The 23,658-nt window shown below is 35.1% G+C and overlaps 2 protein-coding genes across 2 annotated transcripts in view; both read right to left on the bottom strand.

Moving 5' to 3' along the window:
- Nucleotides 1-415: 415 nt before the first annotated feature.
- LOC137406462 (G-patch domain and KOW motifs-containing protein-like) lies at nucleotides 416-5,950 on the bottom strand. Its single transcript, XM_068093048.1, has 6 exons — nucleotides 5,561-5,950; nucleotides 3,937-4,063; nucleotides 3,000-3,164; nucleotides 2,295-2,483; nucleotides 1,716-2,024; nucleotides 416-784 (listed from the first exon to the last, which is right to left on the bottom strand). Exons 1-6 carry the CDS (start codon nucleotides 5,945-5,947, stop codon nucleotides 558-560), a joined length of 1,404 nt encoding a protein of 467 aa, XP_067949149.1. The 5' UTR covers nucleotides 5,948-5,950; the 3' UTR covers nucleotides 416-557.
- A 1,157-nt stretch (nucleotides 5,951-7,107) lies between these two features.
- LOC137393981 (voltage-dependent calcium channel subunit alpha-2/delta-1-like) overlaps nucleotides 7,108-23,658 on the bottom strand; it is a 41,316-nt gene continuing 24,765 nt past the window's right edge. Inside the window, exons 13-21 of the mRNA XM_068080700.1 lie at nucleotides 23,317-23,482; nucleotides 22,777-22,969; nucleotides 20,091-20,246; nucleotides 18,611-18,825; nucleotides 16,681-16,897; nucleotides 11,183-11,390; nucleotides 9,890-10,028; nucleotides 8,443-8,605; nucleotides 7,108-8,187 (exon numbers count right to left, since the gene is read on the bottom strand). Coding sequence (XP_067936801.1) covers nucleotides 7,980-8,187; nucleotides 8,443-8,605; nucleotides 9,890-10,028; nucleotides 11,183-11,390; nucleotides 16,681-16,897; nucleotides 18,611-18,825; nucleotides 20,091-20,246; nucleotides 22,777-22,969; nucleotides 23,317-23,482 — 1,665 coding nt within the window. The 3' untranslated portion in view covers nucleotides 7,108-7,979. The remainder of the gene's footprint in view (nucleotides 8,188-8,442; nucleotides 8,606-9,889; nucleotides 10,029-11,182; nucleotides 11,391-16,680; nucleotides 16,898-18,610; nucleotides 18,826-20,090; nucleotides 20,247-22,776; nucleotides 22,970-23,316; nucleotides 23,483-23,658) is intronic.

Below are 23,658 nucleotides of genomic sequence, written 5' to 3'. Positions count from 1 at the left end.
CAGTTTACTAAATATTCCCCAACTGTTAGCTAGCTTTAGCATATGAAAGTGTGTAACTAACAATTATTGCCGCATGAGAATCCCTAATTCTAGATCTACAATAATAAGAAATAAATTACTGAGCTGATATAAATCAATGAGCTACGATGCATGGAGAGCCGAGTCAGCATGCGGTAAAGCTGCCTATAACACTGATGGATGTGAATACATTTACTGATTCACCAATTGACAATAATCAAAAGTTAGTTATAAAACTTATTGTAATCTAATACTTTTCCTCCAATCCAGCAGTTTTAAAACACGAAGCAACAGCTTCTATTTCACGAAAGGAAAAAGCCCAAACAGGTCGAGTACCCACTATCTCACAATCTCGGGTATTTCACTATAAAATGATAAATACAAAACAATGTAGTGACACATTTTGTATTTGTATTACCTATAAATACGCCGAAGTATAAAAATAATCTCATTGCAAATAATACGTATGTACAAGGTATAAAACCAGAGGGGTGCCTGCAAGAGCTCCCGTGAATAGATAAACAAAGTTTTAAACTTGGCTAGTAGTCTAAGAGATGATGAACGCTGCCTGTATATTCACATACGTAGTCATAATGTAACGTGATAAGAACAGATCTATCTGACAGCAGTTGCACAGTAACCTGTTCTTTGTCTTTGTTTCGCTGTAAGAGCAAGCCTATCTCTTTTTTGTGCTCACCAGCTACAACCATTACATGAGAGTTGCTCTCTCTTGGTATTACTGACTCGAGTTGATTTTCCCTTAAACCTGAAAAAGAAGAGATTTCACAAACATTTCACAGAGAGATCAGCAGAAGCAGCATCGAATCAATCCCAACAAGTTGTTCTCTCAAGCTAGAAAATATCAACAATTCCTAACCTAAAACAAAAATGTCTAAAATAACTTATGAATTGTATTTAACAGAAGAAAATAAAACATGGTGCGGCTTGTGTGGTTAATTAGTCTAAATGTAAAAAGTCTGTTAATGATTTAAGAATAGACAACTCCCAAGTTTCCAACAGACGTGTGGTGAAGAACACTACACATAAAATAAGTACAATGTATTTGTCATAGCATTGTCAATTATTACAGAACCTACTAGCCAACGCATTATATGACAGATCAGTAAGTAACTTTTACAGAGTAAACTTGACACCATACACCACATTAATGTTTAAAATGTAATTTTCTTTATAAAAACAAAGCCAAAAATGAATAGTTGAAATTATGTAGCTCTTATTCTTGTTACATAATGTCCAAGGAGATGACATCGGAATTGCTTCAAATGAAATTTTAACTTTTAAACAAGTGTAAAAACATTCACACCAGTCTAAAACTCATTTGACTGAGTTGTTAAGAACAACAGTAAAATTTTTGAATTTATAAATTAATAAATATTTATTGTTACTGAATGTGATAAAGAGAGACAAACGTGCGACACACATTCCGTATTTTTGTTTCAAAACCACTATTTTTGTTATCAAATGGGAATGATGTAGAGTTTTTTGAGAAAATACAGGTAGTTATGGAGTCTAGTATTGTTAGTCCTATAAAAGTACTCATACATAGAACAAGGTTTAGTTTTTAGATTGTAAATTGCAGTCAAACTAGAAATTACAGAACACAAAAACATATTTAAAACAAGCTGAGAAATACAGAACTGAACATAAAATTCAGCAGCTTGGATGTTTCTACAAACCTTCAAGGAGTCGTCCACTTTCCGTTTTGCACACTAAAGAATCTGGCAAAACATCATCGACTATAACTTTACTAGAATAGTAGCGTCCATCTTTGTATTTTCTGTCTACAATCTTGACCTTGAGCAACGGCTGAACCCAATGTTTCGGTGAATGGCTTGAGGAATGTTTGTTGTTGCCACTAGAATCACTAGCAGATGACTTTTTAGGTTGACTGGATGAGATTTCATCTATAGGACGCTTTCGTGAGCTCTTCTCAGTGCCATTGTTCTGTTTATTGTTCTGTTTATTCTTGTACTCATCAGATTTACCTGCAGACAAGTTGAACTCCATAATTTACACATCATGTAAACGTACGTATGAAATTCGGTGAAGAGAAAATAACTGCCATTCAATTGTTTATGCTACTGGCCAAGTTGTAGTAATTGTATATGCTGCTTACTGTGTCATCATTCAGAGACATTCAGTGCTCTACCTGCAGTGTGAAAATGATACTGGCCACAATACACTTGCATGTAGCAAGCGTGGCAACTGATTTCTTGTAATACGTACAAATAGCTGCGCACAGTATTATCACCCACCTTTGTTGAGATATCGTGAAAACTTGTCAAACTCCTGCTTATCCACTAGACGTAATGCAAACTGGCTGAGGTCCACAACCTCTTGGCTAAGTGAAAGTTTTACCACACACCGGCAGTTGTCATCATCTACACCCTCTATGGTCCCGTAGAGGTCAATGTGGGGCCCTTTTAAAATCACACAGTTGACTCCTGCAATAAACAAGTTTGCTGTAAAATAATCATATCACCTCGCCTACATAACACAGTGAATAAACTTCTGGTAGACGAAGTGGATTGGTGGCGAACCAGATATGTGTTCTAAAATCTCACACAGCTTGCTAAATCTAAGTTTACAAAACAAATAATAGCTACAATCTTAACTATATTATGCTTAAGAAAACTGTATTTATTACCATTAACTCGTTCAGATTACTGTATCTGAATGTAGGGATTGTGGAATTATCTGACTTCGTAGGATAACTCTAACAATCAGAGTAAAAACTGAAGACATCTTCCTCATACAGTACAAGTAGGATAACTCTAACAATCAGAGTAAAAACTGAAGACATCTTCCTCATACAGTACAAGTAGGATAACTCTAACAATCAGAGTAAAAACTGAAGACATCTTCCTCATACAGTACAAGTAGGGTAACTCTAACAATAAGAGTAAAAACTGAAGACATCTTCCACATACAGTTCAAGTGAATGACACATAATTCCCAACCTTTACGATAATTCAGTTCCTCTTCCTCCCTTTTATCACCTGGTTTTAGCTTATGTTTCTTACTAGACTGCTGCAAGACCTGACTCCTGTCCGCCCCCAAACCCATTCCCTTTGGCCTCAAGTGGGCCTCAACTGGCTTAACATTCTTATTGTTGCGCCCAATACCTAAAAGATGAGAAATTTACGATTACCAGTGTGCCATCGACTTCCTGCTATAGCCCAATGCTCATGTCACTGAGCATAGGGCTCATGTCATGCGCAATAAAAACTAATTGCCAACTATTGTTGCCGCAACATAAAACCTGGTTCCACACCCGAGAATTATAAAAAGTTTTTTAAACAATAGTACACGGTGTGAATCAGAGTGATATTTTATCATTTTTCTGTCAGCTCTAGGGAATAAAACAAGCCATGAGGTGAGAGCATTTCTTGAATTCTGTCAGCTCTCTGAATTTGACTTTATAATTGCAAGTTTACTGGAGCGATATGATTGTAGGCTTTCTGTAGGAAGATAAAGCACATTTATGATCTGATAGGAAAAGCAAATGACACGATTTCATCTACAAAACTTTCAGCAACAGTAATAGTCAATTTCAACTAGTGAACTACCAAAGTAAGTCATCAAAATGAAATGTGCCACTGACCAGCTGAAGCCTGAGCGATATTGACAGGTTAGGCGAGATAAAACCCTGATCATACGGTGCAATCTATTTGCAAAAAATACTTCATGCATAAAAGCTTTATTTCACCAAGCTTGACCCAAAACACAGGCCAATCAAAATCTGGTAGCCTTCCTGACCTACTTGTCACTGAGAACTGCAAACAGCTCCAACATAAACCACTTACCTTAGCATGAAAAATGGACCTGAAATGAATGAGCCTTAATCATTTATTTAAACAGCCAATGTTTCAGTATTAGATAAATATCGAATGTTACCTTGACCCTCCTTCCAGCCCATCCCTCTGAGCATAGCCAGACCAAAATCTTCCAATGGAACACTTTCATAGTCTTCAATAGTTGACTCGGCTTGTCCCAGCTCCTCTGTTTCATTCTTCTCAGAAACCTGAAAACAAGACCCAATGAACTATAGGATACATATAGGGAACTTGAAGTAATGTGTTAGGGGAAATATATAAACTATCTGATGTAAACAAACTATGACAGCATCAGTAGAAACTAAGAGATGAGGTATTTGTTAAATTAGGGTTGCTCTACAGCCTAGGATAAACTACAGCTACAAAGCAGAAGCTAAAGATTTTGCATGTAAAATTATATAATTAGTACCAGTTATATATATTAATACCAGTTATATAATTATAATAATTATATAATTGTCGGCATGAAGCTTGAACAAATGTATAACATAATGGTCCATTTGATACGATAAACGGACGAACTACAATTATAACAATGTTGTTATTCAAAAACATACTGTACCAAACATATAAACCTACTTTACATTTAAGAAGACACAAAGACTCACTGGAAGTACCAAATTAACAATCATTTTTTGAACATAACCTCTAACTGCTACCCTAATCGCTAGGCTAGCGAATGTGCACTTAATTTGCAATTAAACCCAAAACTAATTTTAAAAAAGAATTAGCAGATCTATGAAATATGTAAATTGACAAACAATTTATTGCATGAACTCTATATCTTTACTAAGTGATCATATTTGCATCTAAGATGGATTATAGTGATGTGCAAAAATTTTACTAAAGCTTTACAAAATAACATATGAAATGAGATCACTTGGGCTGAGATTACCTAATGTTGTTCACTGTTTGATAAAAGAGCTCCTTTTGTCATATGTTGTTATATGTCCTTTTGCGGCCCTAAATCGTGTATAATGTGATGTTTTTAATTTTGCAGTTAACAATCCCTCCACAGTTTTCACCCTTCCGTCAATTATTTTATATAAAAAGTTGACATCAGCAGTCCTCTGTCGATCTTGTAGAAAGAGCCAGCATCGCTGGGGCATGATATCAGTAATCTTCGAGTATTTTAAAATTATGTCTAGCAAAAAGCCTTTCTATTTATACTTTGTGGTTTTCGGATATATTTAATGAGGTAAGGGGACCAAGCAGTAGAGGTTTATTCCAAAATGGGACTACAAATGGTAAAAAACAATCTTCCTGGTCAAAAGCTTAGATCTTCTCAATGATCTCATTAGCATATGCAAAACTTCATTAGCTTTCTTTGCCATATTATCTAGATATGTTCATCGAACAACAGTCTATTGTGGATTGTAACACCCAGATATTTAAAAGAAAGGGTTTTCAATAGTTGGGAGCTTTACATATTGTAATTATAATGTTGTTTCAGACAGTTTTATTTAACAGTTAACATAGTTTATCATCTAATCGTGTTAAAAGGCATTTGTCAATCAGCCTACTTTACTAGATTGTCTAGGTCTTCCCGTATCATCAAGGCTCTCAACAGAACGAAACAACGAGTCATCAACAGAAAGCTTCAGCTTTGAGTTTTGCATTACATCTGGCACGTCATTAAAAATCTAAAATTAGTGAAAATCAAATGGCTAAACTTACACACTCACCTTATTTTGGAATAAAAGCGGTATTGATAATTCGGATTTTTTATCGTCTTGAGTACTCAGTGTTTTTTCCGCATTGATTAGTTCTTTGGCAGCCAATCTTGTCAAATCGGTGTCGTCTGTTTGTGAGTCATTTTCATTTTTAACACCTGATGTTATTGTTAAATTGGTCTGTCGGTTTCTCTTCTGAATTAATGGAATTACTAACGGTTCCTTCTTTTTCTTATAATTAGTGCCTTTGCTGCTAATAATATTGGTTCCATCAACAGCAGTAACAAACTCAGTTTGTTGAGTAACCTCATTAGTATCATCAACAATTGCTGACTTGCTTTTTAACGGACCATTGTCTGTAGAAGCCTTGAATGCAAAGGAAATTGCTGGTTTCTCCATTGTTTAATTTGATTAAGGCTGATAACTTATCGCAGGTAGTTTACATTTTCTAAAATCTGTTTATACTGCAATTTACCTGTTCATATAATCATTTGGACTATACACTATTAAAAAACGGACTTATTATCGGATCGTTGGTACCGACGATGAGAGCAGATAACCCTAACAATAATAACGTGCAAATTCAACGTTATTTTTTTGTCCTTTCAAGAAGATTGTAATAATTCATCTCATAATGTCTAAATGAGAATGGTAGTACAATAGTGTTTTAAACTTGGCATCTTTCTCAGCTTTATGGAGGCTCATCAAAACCACTGCATAAACTCAACTGGTCATTTTAAGTTGCAAAAGACGTATCCAACAAGTAGCCACGAAAAAAAACCTAAGACTTAATGAGAACCATTGTCTACAATGCATAGAGACACTTCCTAGTTAATAATATTCAACACCCATAAATCTATCCGTGTAAAATAAACCACAGAGACACTCGAGATTTAATAATCTATGCATAAACCTTTTTATAGTTTCAACTTACTACTTCAACGTAGTAGTGATGTAGCTTGAAGTGAAAGAAGGCTATTTAAGCCAACTTAAACATGTCAGTGAAGCCTTCAAGCCAACAAGAAAAATTAAAATTTTATTAAAACAAATATTACAAAGGCTTTAGCGCTGCTCTTGTACAGCATTTCCCAATTCTCTTTTATCACCTGTCTAACAAGATATGAGTTGAGAACATGTACTTTTTCTTTACCCTCTTTTAGTTTTCCAACATTGGCAAAACCTGTGCATATGCATTTCCTAGACACAGATAATCTAGGAACTATCCATTGAATCAAAAGCTTGTACATGTAATGCTATGTTTGCTGCAGGTGCCTCGCCTAGATAGGAAAGGCGGTTGAAACAACTGTATTGTTTGTGTGACTGCCTCAAAATGAATTGCATGATACTCTTCACTAGTACGCCTTTAAGCTACTTGTAGTCGGCAATTGTCAGAGTTGACCACAACTTTTTTGGAGTTTTGCGAAACATTTTTTAATGAGTATCTCGTAAAGCTAGCTAAGCGTGGTAATAATGTTAACGGGATAAGACAACCCATCTTCAGTGTAAATTACAACATATTCTTTTATTGCAAATAAAAAATAAAAACTGAATGCATGAAAATACACTTGGGTTTAAAGAGATAAACAACCAAGTTTACCTGTAACTTGGGAAACACAAGTGAAGCCACTATACAAGTTTTTTTGTTTACTAAAATCTAAAAATTTAAACGCACTGCATAAAATGACCATAATCGCTGACTCACAACATTAACTGTGAATAAAAATCTTTCTTTCCAATATTTCATCAGCTATCATTAATGCAGGAGAAGACAGATATATTTTGTTCTTCTGGCAACCATTTATGATGAACCTCAATACATTTACTAATGATATTCTGAGTGAATGAGAGGACAAAAGCCTGGTATGCAAGTAAAACATTGCAACTTGAACAGGAAATCTACCAGCAACAGGGAAATGCTCTGATGAATCTCTGTTAGCCAAATTTTTGAAAGATAAACTTATGCATGTGTCAGAATGAAAATCAATAAATTCAGTAAAATAGCTGTAACTGCTAACCCCCTTAGTTGATTATTTTAATTGAAGTGAGGAATATATTATCTTACTCTACTTGGTGTCACTATTATACAAAATGTTATGGCGGTCAGTGTAAATAAATACATGCATAATAACCAAACAAAAACAACATAATACGCAAACATCTGGAATGCTTACAATGCACAAATTAAATAAAAGAGAAATATAGACCTAACCAATTTGCACACAACCAAAAATAAAAAGCATTTGAAAAAAACAAGCTGGTAGGGAGAATGAGAGACAAACATGTCTATAAACTATAGGACTGCCAAGTGGCTTCGACTAGAAAATAGACTACAATACAAAAACGTCACCAACACAAACACCTCATTTATAATAATAAATACTAATATATTTATATGAAAGGCGTAATAAACATAGTATTATTAGGTAGTTATCTAAAACACGGGTAAAAAGAAATAAAGTAAAATTATGACTGAAAACAATGACTTTGATATAGAGTTATGATTGGCCTGCTGGTAAGTGCAGGGTATGTTGACATCCATTAGCTGGGGACATTTATTCTGCTCGAGGAGTGTAGATGAAGTTGTCCCCTCATCAGCACAAGTTCCATTGATAATCCTATAGGCTCCAGCGTTGACAATTCTACAATTGTTAACAATAACAAAGCACGTTCCAGAATATGTACAGCCTGTCATCGATTAAACTTAGTATACATGTATAGACACTGAAATACACCAAAAAAGTTCTGAATGACACCAATAGTCTTTCAAGTCGATAATAAACGCATATCCAAGATTTCTATTTCTACAAGCTGCGCACTATTCCAGGAGAAACCCTGCAGGGTTTTATGGCTATTCTACTATGGCAACCACTTAAGACAACTAGCGTAAAACTTACTTCTGCGTAATCCTGCAGTTGAAGTTAAAGAAATTGCTCTGTTGTTCATTCTTCCAGTTTTCAATAACTAAGAGGAACAAGTTGGTGCTTGGCAGAGCCGTCACGTAGTAGAATCCCTGCATACAAGGTCCACTGACATTGCCTGTCAGCATTCCACTTGATCCTGAAAATACAAATTACACTTCAACTAGAAAGAAAAACAGACGCAAGTGTACCAATTACTAGCCTATTCTATCAAGTGAAGTGTTAAACACTACAAATTGCCTTTCACTATGTTTTGTAGTCATCTAGCGGGCTTTCATCAACCTCAACATTTCTATTCACTTGAGTTTATAAAATATTAGAGTAAAAGTTCACTGGTTTTCAACGACATCTAGGAGCTGACATAAACTGCTCACATCTGCGAGCAACTATAAAACTATGCATGACATTTCAGAAGCGAACATTTGAAGAGTGAACAGGTGCTGAGACGCTGATAATGAACACACAACGCGTGTCATTTGAAAGGAAACACCCGTGATGTAAACAGATCCTTGGTCTTGCTAGCTGTAAGCATTGCATACTTATCATTAAAATAAAAAAATTTTGAACAGAAATTATGCCAAACATAACAATTAGAGATGTTTGAGAATGAAACAGAAAAGCAATAATTAGGAGATCCGTGCAGAGGCGAAGAAGAATAACAAGGTGACTGAAAAAAATGTATACGAGAAATGAACTGCTATCACCAGACTAATCATACATGTACATGATGTAAATGTGATCATACATGTACATGATGTAAATGTGATCATACATGTACATGATGTAAATGTGATCATACATGTACATGATGTAAATGTGAAATCCATGCTTTACTTGTTTGTGATTTGACATCAATGGATTTCATGTGCATTTGTAGAATTCACATTATCATCCGACTATTAAACATCAAATGGGTAGAGAGGGCCTTCAACATTCACTAAGGTATGAGTGTTCATACTGCCTAAATATGGGTTGACAAATTGCATTGCTTAAAAGAGTTATCTTTCCTATCTTTCTATTAAATCTCATTGGAAAGCTATAGTTCTATGAAAACTAGGCAGAATGGGGATGGTTCGCTATACAGTTAGAAGCAGCATATATATTTTTGTATGCAGTTACACTTGTAAAGGTCACCTAGCGAAACAAATGCTTTTATGAAAATTGTTGAGACAAAAACATCTAAGCTCTTTATTTATGGGTTTTGCTCAGCAATAAAAATGACCTGCACTTCTTCAATCATGTAATACCTCTATTTTACCACCAAATATACTGGAACACTTGCACAGAAAACGGTTCATATTATGACAACATCCCACTAATAAACCAAAACTCCATTAGTTCCTAACTAAACATGCCACCTTCTGAAAGCTGTCAGCGAGTAAATGTATTTAGTGATGTGGAAGGACACGATGGCCGAACCTACCCAGGGCAGACCGGTTGACAGAGAAGCTCACAAGATCTTGTATGCATCCATAATCATTAGAGAACTTTGGAATGGGGCCTTTAGTCTTATAGTAGTCGTCTTGTTCCTCAGGGTTGGTTGGCAGACCTTTCAAGGTCACCTGTGACCATAATATAACTCAAATTAAGTGGTTACCGGAGGACTGATGCACAAAAAAGATAAAAACTTGTATTAATAATTCTAGTGTTTGCTCAACTACATATATTTGTATGACAGGGATAGGTGAGAAGAAACTGTTCTAAATGTATTATGTTTTATTCACTGTATTTCTATGCTTCAAATGAGTTCGGAGTTGTCCGCTACCAACAAATTCGCACCCTAGCATTTCAAAGATTTGAAGATGCACTATATAGATCTATCCAAGATTCCCGATGTATATCACAGAACATAACTTGTTAAAGTAGACTTGCTTTTTCACAGCGCATGTCTTTGCACAAGTTTAGGGAAGCGAAACGTCATCAAATGTGTTCAGATTTTACCGTTTCTATGATTCAGAGTGGAAACAACTCCAAACACATTCAAAGCATGGAAACACAATGATCAACCCGTTCACTAACAAAGCAATACTCCTTTATACATGAATTCTAATTACTTATTCCTACAACAAGTATGTCAGCTTATTTGAAACTGGCTCTTGTTGAATTGGAACACAGAAGAAATTGGTAGTTTTTAAGAAACCAGCACACTATGAAGTTTTATATACTGAAACTGCCCGTAACTAACGACAATCTTTGTCTAACATTATTCTCTATACGGACCAAACTATTCGACCAATGAGATCGTTAAATAAAATGAAAGCCATATTGGAATACCTAATAAAGATTTGAGACTATAAGTTTGAACATAAAAATGGCACCAAAAGCACATAACTATCATTATGGGGAGCCAGATACTAGATGACCTTAGGTGGTAATGTTCTAACTCAATGCAAGCAAACCACGACATTGTCCCCCATCAATACTGAGTCAAAAACAGCTCACCTTTTTTTCACCCAGCAATACTGATCTATGCACAGCTCACATTTTGTCCTCAGGCAATACTGAACTAATCACAGCTCACTTTTTGTCCCTAACAATAACGAACTAATCACAGCTTTCGCCTTTTATAACCCCGGCAATACTAAACTATCACAACTCACCTTTTATAACCCAGTAATACCGAACTAAACACAGCTCACCTTTTGTCACCAGCAATACCGAACTAATAACAGTTCACCATTTGCCTGCAAGCAATACTGAACTAATCAAAACTCACCTTTTGTCCCCCAGCAATACTACATGTGCCTTGAAACTCGACCGAGTCCTTGCGGATGAAAAACTGATGTTTGAAGATAAGCTCCCTCATGATCTCACCCTCCTTCTTGCCCATGGTCACCCCAGCATACTTGCTCACTTCTATGTCTTTAGCAAGCTCAAAATCAGGGTCGACGATCATGTTGGCAGACGTGTCAAATAAGTAGCACCTGTTCGTATAATATAATAGTTCACTTATCAAGTGTTTATAGACAGCAGTGTTTGTGTTCATGTAGTATAATAGGCCACTTATCAAGTGTTTATAGACAGCAGTCTGTGTTCATGTAGTATAATAGACCACTATCAAGTGTTTATAGACAGCAGTCTGTGTTCATGTAGTATAATAGTCCACTTAACAAGTGTTTATAGACAGCAGTTTTTGTGTTCATGTAGTATAATAGACCACTTATCAAGTGTTTATAGACAGCAGTCTGTGTTCATGTAGTATAATAGACCACTATCAAGTGTTTATAGACAGCAGTCTGTGTTCATGTAGTATAATAGTCCACTATCAAGTGTTTATAGACAGCAGTCTGTGTTCATGTAGTATAATAGTCCACTTAACAAGTGTTTATAGACAGCAGTATTTGTGTTCATGTAGTATAATAGACCACTTATCAAGGTTTATAGACAGCAGTCTGTGTTCATGTAGTATAATAGACCACTATCAAGTGTTTATAGACAGCAGTCTGTGTTCATGTAGTATAATAGTCCACTATCAAGTGTTTATAGACAGCAGTATTTGTGTTCATGTAGTATAATAGACCACTTATCAAGTGTTTATAGACAGCAGTCTGTGTTCATGTAGTATAATAGACCACTATCAAGTGTTTATAGACAGCAGTCTGTGTTCATGTAGTATAATAGTCCACTTATCAAGTGTTTATAGACAGCAGTATTTGTGTTCATGTAGTATAATAGTCCACTTAACAAGTGTTTATAGACAGCAGTATTTGTGTTCATGTAGTATAATAGTCCACTTATCAAGTGTTTATAGACAGCAGTTTTTGTGTTCATGTAGTATAATAGACCACTTATCAAGTGTTTATAGACAGCAGTTTTTGTGTTCATGTAGTATAATAGACCACTTATCAAGTGTTTATAGACAGAAGTTTTTGTGTTCATGTAGTATAATAGACCACTTATCAAGTGTTTATAGACAGCAGTATTTGTGTTCATGTAGTATAATAGTCCACTTATCAAGTGTTTATAGACAGCAGTATTTGTGTTCATGTAGTATAATAGTCCACTTAACAAGTGTTTATAGACAGCAGTATTTGTGTTCATGTAGTATAATAGACCACTTATCAAGTGTTTATAGACAGCAGTCTTTGTGTTCATGTAGTATTATAGACCACTTATCAAGTGTTTATAGACAACAGTCTTTGTGTTCATGTAGTATAATAGACCACTTATCAAGTGTTTATAGACAGCAGTCTTTGTGTTCATGTAGTATAATAGTCAACTAATCAAGTGTTTATAGACAGCAGTCTTTGTGTTCATGTAGTATAATAGTCCACTTATCAAGTGTTTATAGACAGCAGTCTCTGTGTTCATGTAGTATAATAGACCACTTATCAAGTGTTTATAGTAAACTTATCAGAAGTTGACAGACATCAGCCTTTAGTTATACTATGAGAGATAACATCGAATGTGACACACAAACTTTACTCGTTGATTATGTTCAAGGGAGTTTGTCAACTAAAAGCAACGGACTGCGTAATCATCAGATTTGCGTGTGACTCCTGAAGTTATTCTTAGCTTTGTATATTGTGAATTTATTCTTAGCATTTGTGTTTTATTTATATAAGTTTTGCAGCAACTGGATTATATCATAAACCCTTACAAAATTAGGAAATAAAATTAATGAAGCTTTAACAAGGGCTGAAAAAAGATATCGAAATACACCATCTTGAATACATCAGTTTGACCGTGACAACCACAAATATACTTCACATGATGTCATATTAAAAAAGACAATCTTAAAATTCAACTAGTATGACTAAAATTTTGAGGTTGCTCCACACTTGATGAAATTGTACAAAAGGGCTAAAGTGTTGGCTTTCATAACAGTTTTAAGTATTTTAAACATCAGTTAAACAGCTTGTTGCAAGCGAAACATGTATGGTGACTCTTCATAAAAAACTGAGCTTATGCGACTGTACAAAAATTGTTACTCTTACTGAATCGACCGGATAACTCATTCAGATAATTTTTAAAAAGTTCTGAATTGCCTTACAATATTATTACATGTTGGCTTTGGAGTCTAACGGATTGTTTAACAGTCTTAAAAAGCATGGTCAGTCTTCTTAATGCGCTAATTGTTTAAGATGTATCTGTCTGTATGGAATGTATCTCTCTTGGCAGCAACAACTGCTTTTATAAACTAATCACAACCCGAATAATTATAATTTCATTTGAGCACTTTTTGAAAATTTAAAACATCTTCAAAATGCCTTGAATGGTGTTGCAATTGTGTATAAAATACTCTTAAACATTTGGAAAGTGTTTAACAATAGCTAAACTGCAAATAAATGATAGAGTCAGTTCTATATTTTATATGTTTACAAGTTCTATGTTTAATAAAGTTTTGTTGCAGGCGAGACAAGTGAAGCGCACATTCATGTCGGACCAACTTTGTACCAAGCCAAAAAACATTTTTCAACTATTTTGTTATGACAGAATTCGTTTTCCATCATGGTATATGAGTGAAATTCTGTTTACCAATATTTTAGGAAAGTTGCATAACGAATTTTATATGACAGCATCAGTAATCCATATTATATGACAGCATCAGTAATCAATATTATATGACAGCATCACTAATCAATATTATATAACAGCATCAGTAATCAATATTATATGACAGCATCAGTAATCCATATTATATAACAGCATCAGTAATCCATATGATATAACAGCATCGGTAATCCATATTATATGACAGCATCGGTAATCCATATTATATGACAGCATCGGTAATCCATATTATATGACAGCATCAGTAATCCATATTATATGACAGCATCAGCAATCCATATTATATGACAGCATCAGTAATCAATATTATATGACAGCATCAGTAATCCATATTATATAACAGCATCAGTAATCCATATTATATAACAGCATCGGTAATCCATATTATATGACAGCATCAGTAATCCATATTATATAACAGCATCGGTAATCCATATTATATGACAGCATCAGTAATCCATATTATATAACAGCATCAGTAATCCATATTATATGACAGCATCAGCAATCCATTTTATATGACAGCATCAGCAATCCATATTATATGACAGCATCAGTAATCAATATTATATGACAGCATCAGTAATCCATATTATATGACAGCATCGGTAATCCATATTATATAACAGCATCAGTAATCCATATTATATAACAGCATCAGTAATCCATATTATATGACAGCATCAGTAATCCATATTATATAACAGCATCAGTAATCCATATTATGAGACAGCATCAGTAATCCATATTATATGACAGCATCAGTAATCAATATTATATGACAGCATCAGTAATCAATATTATATAACAGCATCAGTAATCCATATTATATGACAGCATCAGCAATCCATATTATATGACAGCATCAGTAATCTATATTATATGACAGCATCAGTAATCCATATTATATAACAGCATCAGTAATCCATATTATATAACAGCATCAGTAATCCAAATTATATAACAGCATCAGTAATCCATATTATATGACAGCATCAGTAATCCATATTTAACAATTTAATGTACCCAGCGGCGGATTTATAGCCCAAGGGTTCCCAACCAAGGAGGAAATCCCCGCCCCTGTGTTGCATGCGTGCTATATAAAAATTAATAATATGTTGTTGTATGTTTAGATATGTACAATAAAATGGGATTATAACTTGTACCAGTTGTTTTTAGTCATGTGAGTTAAAAGTGCGAGGGGGGAGGGAATCAAATTTATGAAAAAGCAAAAGGGGACATGAATGAAAAAGGTTGGGAACCCCTAGTGTAGCCGGTTTAAGAAACCCAATATTTTGCAAGTTCATTTTTAGCTTTTAGCTTACAATTTCAACGGAAAAAATCAAATCCATTAAATTTTTTAAAATTTTAACACCCATTTTGTCATTACCAACCCCTAAAGGTTTACTTGCAACAACATTCACATTACAGTTGTTTAGTATCAAAATGTTCACCATGTTTTACTCTCCTGTGTTACAGGTGCAAAATATGTGAAAATGTGATTACAAGCTCTTAAAAGGTCAAAACGAACAGTTAATCGAAGCAGTCACGAAAACGCCGTAGTTTGGAATCTCATTATTTTGATGACGTACTCAAACATTGTGGCTATTGTTTTGACACGTGCTGTTATCCATGAAATGAAAGGCCAATAAAAGGTTCAATATAAAATGTCTCGTAGCACTAGTTTATGACAAATACTTCGGGTTCTACCGGAAAGCCCTCATCAAATATAGATGCTCGCTACTTTATAATTTCGCTTTAGTTTGTTCTAATCGTCTAGTCGTAATCTGATCATGTGACCCATACTTCCTGCCAAATAGCGTGGAAATTTTTTGCAGCTTTTTTCGCCTATCACTGGCGACCAACAGGTTCGTCATGTTCATCAGAGGATGATATGCCCTCCTTCGAGCTAAGATTAAAAAAATAAACGAATTTTTACTGTAGGTTTTGAAATATTAGTGCTTAAAGTGACATCATTACAATGATGATGAAATTGATGCGTAAGGACAATAGACAGTTTTATTAAATGTGTGAAGTATATTTGTAAAAATATTTCAATGAATGAGGTTGCATGAAAGTTCAAACAGAAGCCATCGTGTTCAAATCTACAGCGTTTTCGTGATGGCTGCAATTAACTGTTTATTTTTGAGCTTTTAATAGCTTGTAATCATAATTCCACATATTTGGCACCTACAACACCGAAGAATAAAACACAGTGAATCTTTTGACACCAAATAACTGTAATGTTAATTTTGTTGCAAGTCAACCTTTAAGATCCTTGTGAACTAAAAACCTTTGTTTACCTCTATGAAACTGGTTCCGTTACATGAAGTGAAGGAGAGAGCAACTCAGAAGTTCTTTATCTATGGCTCATTTGAAGATCCCATTAAACCATATTCAAGCAAAAATATTTGTTAACAACACATCATGTAGTAGCCGAACCCTTCCCATATAACAACCGTATTTAAGGAGTAGTTTTCTAAACGGTCTAAATGTGACTTTTGTTAAAGATAGCCTAACAGATAAATCACAGCCAGTGTTTCCTGAATATAACAGAAAATTAAAAAAAAGGTTTTACCTTCCCAAAAACCGTTTAAAATGTGGTCATTTATGTTACTGTCACTTATATAAAAGTTGCAGTACCAAATATTGCATTAGGGTACAGTGGTATTGTCTGTCTTATATACATCAACTTCTCACCTCGTTGAACAGCCTGGGTCTCCATTTGGGCACGTGTACGTGCTGGTAGAGGAACAAGACCGAGAGCTATTGGCATCACTAGACTTCATTATTTCCATCGTCTTCTCATGAAAGTCGCTGTAGAGAAGGTCAAGGCTAGTCACACCCTCCACACGCTCAGTGGCACACCGATGCTTAGCCCGGTTGTGTCCTGGCCCATCGCTTTTGTAACATGAACCTACGCAGAAATCAACTCTAGGCAACTACAACTACAGACCACTTCAACGCTGTAAATGAGACGACAACACGGAGTCACCATTAGATGCAAAAATAAAGAGTCTTCATTTGATTATTTTCTCTCTCTAAACGTTATCAATGGTCATAGCGTTAAAACATAGAATTATTTTCAAGTTCCAACAATGTTGGGCAGGCAAAACCGATATTATAGCTTACAGAACAGTTCGACATCAAAACAACGAGTCCTAAGAACTCAATAAGAAAAGTGGTCTAATATATCGAATCACTTTATATAATAAATCACTCTTCATATGCTCTTGTTAATTCTCAAGTCAAATCTGCAGTTTAAACTCCAAATATCAGCAAATTAAGCAAATAATGCTTTAGCATCATCAAAATCAACCAAACAAACAATAACTTTGTAAAGGTATAAAAAGGTAATAAAGGTATAACAGTCAAACCTCGACTTATGATCGGCTCTACATATGAATTATTCATCACTTGATGTAGAATTTGAGCTGATACTTGCCTCTACATATGAATTATTCAACACTCGATGTAGAATTTGAGCTGATACTTGCCTCTACATATGAATAATTCAACACTTGATGTAGAATTTGAGCTGATACTTGCCTCTACATATGAATTATTCAACACTTGATGTAGAATTTGAGCTGATACTTGCCTCTACATATGAATTATTCAACACTCGATGTAGAATTTGAGCTGATACTTGCCTCTACATATGAATAATTCAACACTTGATGTAGAATTTGAGCTGATACTTGCCTCTACATATGAATTATTCAACACTCGATGTAGAATTTGAGCTGATACTTGTCTCTACATATGAATTATTCAACACTCGATGTAGAATTTGAGCTGATACTTCCCTCGACATACAAAATAATGTCTAACGTAGAACATCTGAAATTTTTTAAACCATCAATGTTTTGTAAGTTGAAGTAAAAACAATAAAAATATTGTAATTAATTTACTTTGAACTATATTCAGTGCAAGTTACTATGCGTATTTTTATCCCTCACACTATTTCCAACCTTCACATTGCCAAACCTACACTTCTGTTTATGTATCTCCCAGTCAGATTAATAATAAAAAACTCTTTTTATTGATTATTAGTTTATAAATTATTTTAATGTTAAATGGAATTAATGGAAGTATTTATCACTGCTTTTGCTAAACTGAATTAAGCAAAATAAAATATATTGTTATAAGATTATTTGCTTTAATATACAAATGTGAAGTCTGAGAGCCAGCACTTTGATGGTTAGATGAGACTAAGCTAGTCAGTATGATTACAAACTCCGACGAAAAAACCTGTTTTATATATTAAATAAAATAGTGACATTATATAGAATATATTTTTAAATATTTTCTTTTATGTAAAAACTGACACCCTAGTGCGTATTTTTATTTAAAGTAAGATGTGCAAGGATTACACAATCGAAGCATTCAAGAAATAGTAACAGGAAAAAATATTGAAAATTGAAACAGTTACCTACAACTTTATCTGAACAATCATGCATCTAAATTTTTTGGATCCACCGCCAAGAGAGAGCGAAAAAGAGAGCGAAAGAGAGAAAGCTATGTAGCCCCATTTCTACAAAACCTTTCACAGAGCAACTATTCATGGTGATGCTCGCCCGCAATGGCACAAGCTCAGATGTTGACAGAAGATAGAACTAAGGCTTACGACTTTTGCAGTCTTCATTCCGAATGCATGTACAGCCGCCAGGGTACGGTCCTTCTCCATAATCTTGCTCACACTCTGTTTCATTGCGTGGAGTCATCCCCTCAAAGAGAGCTTGTGAGATGGTTATAATTTTTCCAACACCAGCAGCATCCATATAAGGAGTTGATATAGATGTTTTTGATGGGTCTTTGGCTGCTCTTTTATACCAAGGACGACTGAAAGAAAGGCTGGAAAAGTTTTGGCAGGAAGTTGGTGAACCGTGACTAGAGGTGCCAGATAATATATTTATGACTTTAGGCAATGTAAGTAATATTACATACATGTAACATAACAAACAAGTAACATAACATACATGTAACATAACAAACAAGTAACATAACATACATGTAACATAACAAACATGTAACATAACAAACATGTAACATAACAAACAAGTAACATAACATACATGTAATATAACATACATGTAACATTACAAACATGTAACATAACATACATGTAACATAACATACATGTAACATAACAAACATGTAACATAACAAACTTTAACTTACTAAATAAACTTAGCTCACTGTACACACATTTAAAAAACTTTTTAATCTTACGTTACACAAAAGTTAATTCTAATTCTGTGTCCATTTACATGTTTAAAGAACAGGTATTCAGCGAGGAGCCAATGTTGGTTAACAAAATAGTTATGGTCAACTCTACATAATACATTTTGACACGACATACGATGTAAGCCATGATAGCAAATATTTGTGCCAATATACAAATTATGTTCCCACATACAATGTTCCCACATACTATGTTCCCACATACAATGCTCCCACATACAATGCTCCCACATCCAACATGTTTGCAATAATCATAAACAATAAACATGTTTGCACGCTGCAAGGAAGCTATACAATCCAGTGCCTTAAACACTCTATACCAAATGATGTTTTCTTATCAGTATAAGAATAGGTGTTACTTAGGGTTTTAGATATGAGGGTGTCAATTTAAACGCATCATCAGTGCAAAACATGAACCAACCGCACAATATAAATCGCACAAATGCCTTTTTGAATTTTTTGTATAAACTAAGAACTGCCGATGTATAGTCAAGACAGTTTTGATGAGAAAAACAAACACTAAAGCGGTAATGACAATAAAACTATCAAGTAAGAGGTAAGGGGTCCACAAACACCAGCTCTGGGGCTAACTAAAACCAGTTCCAACTACCTGCTAAGCAACTACGAGTTGTTTACATAATTTAACTAATTTTTTCAACTTTCATGGCCAATAATAACTGAAAGAACATGTTATTTTCAAAAAGAATTACCATCAATACCCAAAATAAAATTTTTGTAATTTAACTCTGATTGAAATATGAATCATTTCTGAACATAAAAGGTTTGAAGCGCTTGCAGAACACGAGTTGAGAGCCTTACATAACAACCTCTCGTTGGTGACATAAAGGCAGCTCGCAACTTACGCAGTAGGATCATAAGAACGAGTGGATCTGTGGCCCGGGTATGTCCTGAAGACACCACTCCTCAGGCCAACATATGTCCATTTCACCTTATTGAGGGCTTCAAAATTCCTTTGCTTCCACTCGATCTCTATCGGTTGAGTGATGAGCACATCAGCCCTACCATCAAAAGACAACTCACACATACAAAGACTAGGAAACTATGCGATCAAAAGCATCAAACTTTGGCTCATAGAGATGCCTCACTACAGGTGGAATATGAATAATGAACACGGATCATTTCTACGATCACTACAACTAAAGCGGGGAAAGAGGATTGATTTACCAGGAGGAGCAAGCAAACTTGATAGCACTGGATCTGGTAATGACAGTGCTATCATAGCAGTGCTATGAATGGCTTTGTCTGAACATTCATAGACTAATAAAATGTACAAACTGACCGATGCATCTATTTTAAACACAAAAAAATCCCCTTGCATTACATTAGCCATAGAAATACGTGACACTTTGTCGTTTCCTTTTTGCGCTTAGACAATTGCTATGATTTTTCAATTGCCATCATTTTACTACTCAAGATAAAATGTCAATCAGATGTTATACATTATACCACACATGTTGAAGGAAAGCAATCAATTTAGATTAAAAACAGTTGATTTGGTTGATTGCATGAGTCAATAGATAAATGCAGTATTTACAGAAACAAGTAGGCCATTACAATGAGACCAGCGTGAGCAGGAGAAACAGCTGCGATTATGCATACATGAAAGATCTCAAAAGAATGTCTCATCTATATATATATTTCTCAAAGTCCGTGTGTCGTGTGTCATCATCCGAAATCCGGCTATAGATCTTAAAATCTTGGAATAAATATTCCGTACCGAAGAGGATTCGATCTCAGACCAAGCCGTTCACCAGTCTTACGCCTCGTCCACAAGACTACGGAATTCGAATTATTAGCCTGCCAATATAAGTCATTATATCAGAGCAAAACCTAACTGCTTTGCGTGTGACGCGGGTCATAGCATAACGTCATGAGAAGCTGTTCGCTCACATTATTAAACTGGCTAATAGCAAAACTCTCACTACTTCTCATTGTTTATAAGGCAAAAAACTTTTCTCATGATATGTAGTTTGAAAGTTAGAATGGCAAATGTTGTTATATGTTAAACACAAATCAATTTTTTGTCTAAATACTCTTCTATTACACGGGCAACGCCGGGTGGCACAGCTAGTATTCAAATATAAGAGACTAGCTGTGCTACCCGGCGTTGCCTGGGTATTAAAAATCATCTTATAAACAATGTGAAGTAATGAGAGTTGCCTGCCACTTGCTATTAGCCTGGCACATTGCCAATACATAATTTGAGAATGCGTACTAATAAAAGCTACCCTCTCGGTGACATTAAGCAATTACCCTGCGTAGTACGCAAAGCCGTCGCGCATTTGCTCCTATATAGCGACATATATCGCATAGTGAAGTGATAAAGTTTGTGTGGCTGCATTGGTACTGCGTCTGACTGGTGATCGGGAGGGTCTGAGTGCAAATCTTTTGCTACACGAAATTGTTATTCCAAGATATCAATAGCTATAGCCGGATGCACCTACAGACGAAATACGACCAACTTTGAGAATTTCAAATATAAGAGAAGTGTGTCTGATGAATATAGTGAGTTATCTTCTTGTGAGAATTATAAGTGAACCTTTCTCCAGAGGTACTAGCGGCGTAATAAAGGCCAAGAAGAATTTAAGCAAAACTAAATGAAACCGCGCAAACTTTGGAGAGCCACGAGTGTCTATCATACAGTTCGCTCAGGGTTCAAATATTCCTGTAAATTAGTTGAGATTTACGATTCGTCGAGATGTGATGTTCTCAATGGTCTATTTGCGAGCTCGGCTCTTAAATGGTACACCATGTAACAAACTGTATTCCTATATTGTAAATAGCTGTGCAGTACTTGTAACAGTTGATTGTAATGATAATAATATAAGCTAGTCCTTTGAGTGTTACAAGCCCAATGAAAGGACTTCATCAAAGTTGCAATAATAATAGAGAGGACAACTCTAAGTTAAGTATCAAAGTTGAGCAATTGATGGTGTGTCAATGACTCTTAGTTGAAGCCTAAGAATTCACCACCATTTCTGACCAACTGAAGCAGTCTCACTGAGCGGTTAAAGATAAAAATTGTGCGTAAAAGTCAATCAGTGTGCATCAGATAATGGCAATCGTATTTACTTTTAATAACTTTGAATGGAAACAATATTTAGCTCTTTACGCACTGATCATAGTTAATTTACTGAAAGTTACAGCCTGACGCTCAATTGTTGCTGATAGCAAATCATTTAGGGAATTCTTAAAACGCTAAGCTTATCTATTCAGTGTAAAAGGTTTTTCCCGAATGCTAACTTACCAATGACTTCCCTTTCAGTATCTTGATATAAATTATAAAACAATAAAACTCTATTATTAGAATAACTAAGCCTTCAAGTACTGCAAAAGCAATTCAAAGTAGAAATAATTATATCAGACTCACCACAACAATCTATAACAATACAATAAGTTCTAAGGTCCTACTCGGTTATTTGTTTAGACAGACTGCTTGATGTGAGCTCATAGTCCAACCAGCTCAATGCACATAGAAATAACGATAAAATATCCAGAGGCTTGTGTGTATAAGGAGCACAAACTCACCTGATACCCTTTTCATACTTCTGTCCAACCTTGCTGGAATCAGGGCATCCCACATCTGGCTCATTACCGTTGATCCACTCATGCGCTGAGACAGTCTTGGTGGCAAGGTCATCATTGAATATGTACTCCACGGAGTCACAGTGACATTTGGGGGCAAGGAATATGCTAGAATGTTTATAGGTAACTCGAAGCCCTGCAAAGGTCATAGATCGATGTACACCACAATTGTAATTACTCGTCTCAAAACTCATGTAAATATTGCTTATATCCCTATAAACTATGGAACTCATCTTGCTAGAATTAGTTTAGATCAAAGGCGGAACAACCCTAAAAATCATAATTTCTGTTATGATCCAACAGTTGACATGCAAAAAACAACAAATTGATACAATGCTTAATCGAATTACACCATTTACACTCCACGTATCCGTGTAGCGATAAACCTGCCTTGAAAAGTGCTACCAAAACGACATTTGTTTTCATGTTCTCGTATGCCCTTATGCCAACACATTGAAAATATTCAAACCCCGAAGAGCTCACCAGGATACTTGGGATCATCATACTTGACATCTAGGTAAGGAAAAACATTAGGGAACCTGTTGCGAACTACTGTCCTGTTATACTCTATGAGTAGGTTATAATAGCTGCTTCGTTCCATAGTCTGGAACACAGTCTTGTTCTCTGGCTCCTTAGACCGTCTGTACTCCTATTTGGGAACAACATCAAGATACATAACACTGCATCAGACTACATAGATGAAAATGAGTAATATGCTATTTGATTAACTCTTGAAAACAAAAGGTCAAAGAGCTAGTTGAAAATTCACTATTCCACAAAGTTTAAACTACTTGGAATAAACCAAGTGCAAATTACACCTCAAAG

This window comes from Watersipora subatra, chromosome 1, assembly GCF_963576615.1.
Source record: "Watersipora subatra chromosome 1, tzWatSuba1.1, whole genome shotgun sequence".
NCBI classification, from domain to species: Eukaryota; Metazoa; Bryozoa; class Gymnolaemata; order Cheilostomatida; family Watersiporidae; genus Watersipora; species Watersipora subatra.
This window is presented reverse-complemented; position numbering and strand designations above follow the sequence as displayed.

Coding starts and splice junctions, on each gene's coding strand:
- LOC137406462 (XM_068093048.1), bottom strand. CDS start 5,947: ATGGAGAAACCAGCAATTTCCTTTGCATTCAAGGCTTCTACAGACAAT. Junction 3,165..3,936: donor GGGCTGGAAGGAGGGTCAAG/GTAACATTCGAT, acceptor CTCATCTTTTAG/GTATTGGGCGCAACAATAAG. Junction 785..1,715: donor AAGTGGACGACTCCTTGAAG/GTTTGTAGAAAC, acceptor CTTCTTTTTCAG/GTTTAAGGGAAAATCAACTC.